We start from the raw sequence: 453 nt of genomic DNA on the forward strand, positions 1-453 counted from the left end.
GAAATCTTTCACAGGAAATTACCCAAAAATTCAAGGTGTTTACGGTCATAGTGTGTTTCTCCGTGGTGGCAACACAATGATTGTGGTAGGAGGGTTTCATGGCACAGTAAACAATCATGTGCTAGCATATGTCCTCCCCTCAACCCTTGTACCAGCAGAGGGCAAGGACTTAGATATGGATGAAGCCTGCAGAAGACACGATAACCAGGTAAAAAGATAGGGGTTTGTTTTCTCTGTTTTCCCGATGAAGATCAGACTTCTTTGATGATTAAGTGATGCTGTTATATGGATTTAGTTTGATTATAAGTTCTTTTCTTTTAGGATAAAGTAAATGGATACATTAATGAATTCCGTTTTTAGCTTGTTAATTGAATACCAGTATTAACATAGAATATCTATCATTTAACCTTGGAGTGTAAAACACATGTCAGACTGTTAAATACAACAAACAAA

The 453-nt window shown here is 36.4% G+C and overlaps 1 protein-coding gene across 1 annotated transcript in view; it reads left to right on the plus strand.

The window, feature by feature from the left end:
- The window catches only part of LOC119586148 (multiple epidermal growth factor-like domains protein 8), a gene marked incomplete in the record, with an annotated part of 25,388 nt that overhangs the window by 9,974 nt on the left and 14,961 nt on the right, over nt 1-453 (plus strand). The window contains 1 exon segment of the mRNA XM_037934841.1: nt 15-209. Coding sequence (XP_037790769.1) covers nt 15-209 — 195 coding nt within the window.

This window comes from Penaeus monodon, chromosome 21 (genome assembly GCF_015228065.2).
Source record: "Penaeus monodon isolate SGIC_2016 chromosome 21, NSTDA_Pmon_1, whole genome shotgun sequence".
NCBI lineage: Eukaryota > Metazoa > Arthropoda > Malacostraca > Decapoda > Penaeidae > Penaeus > Penaeus monodon.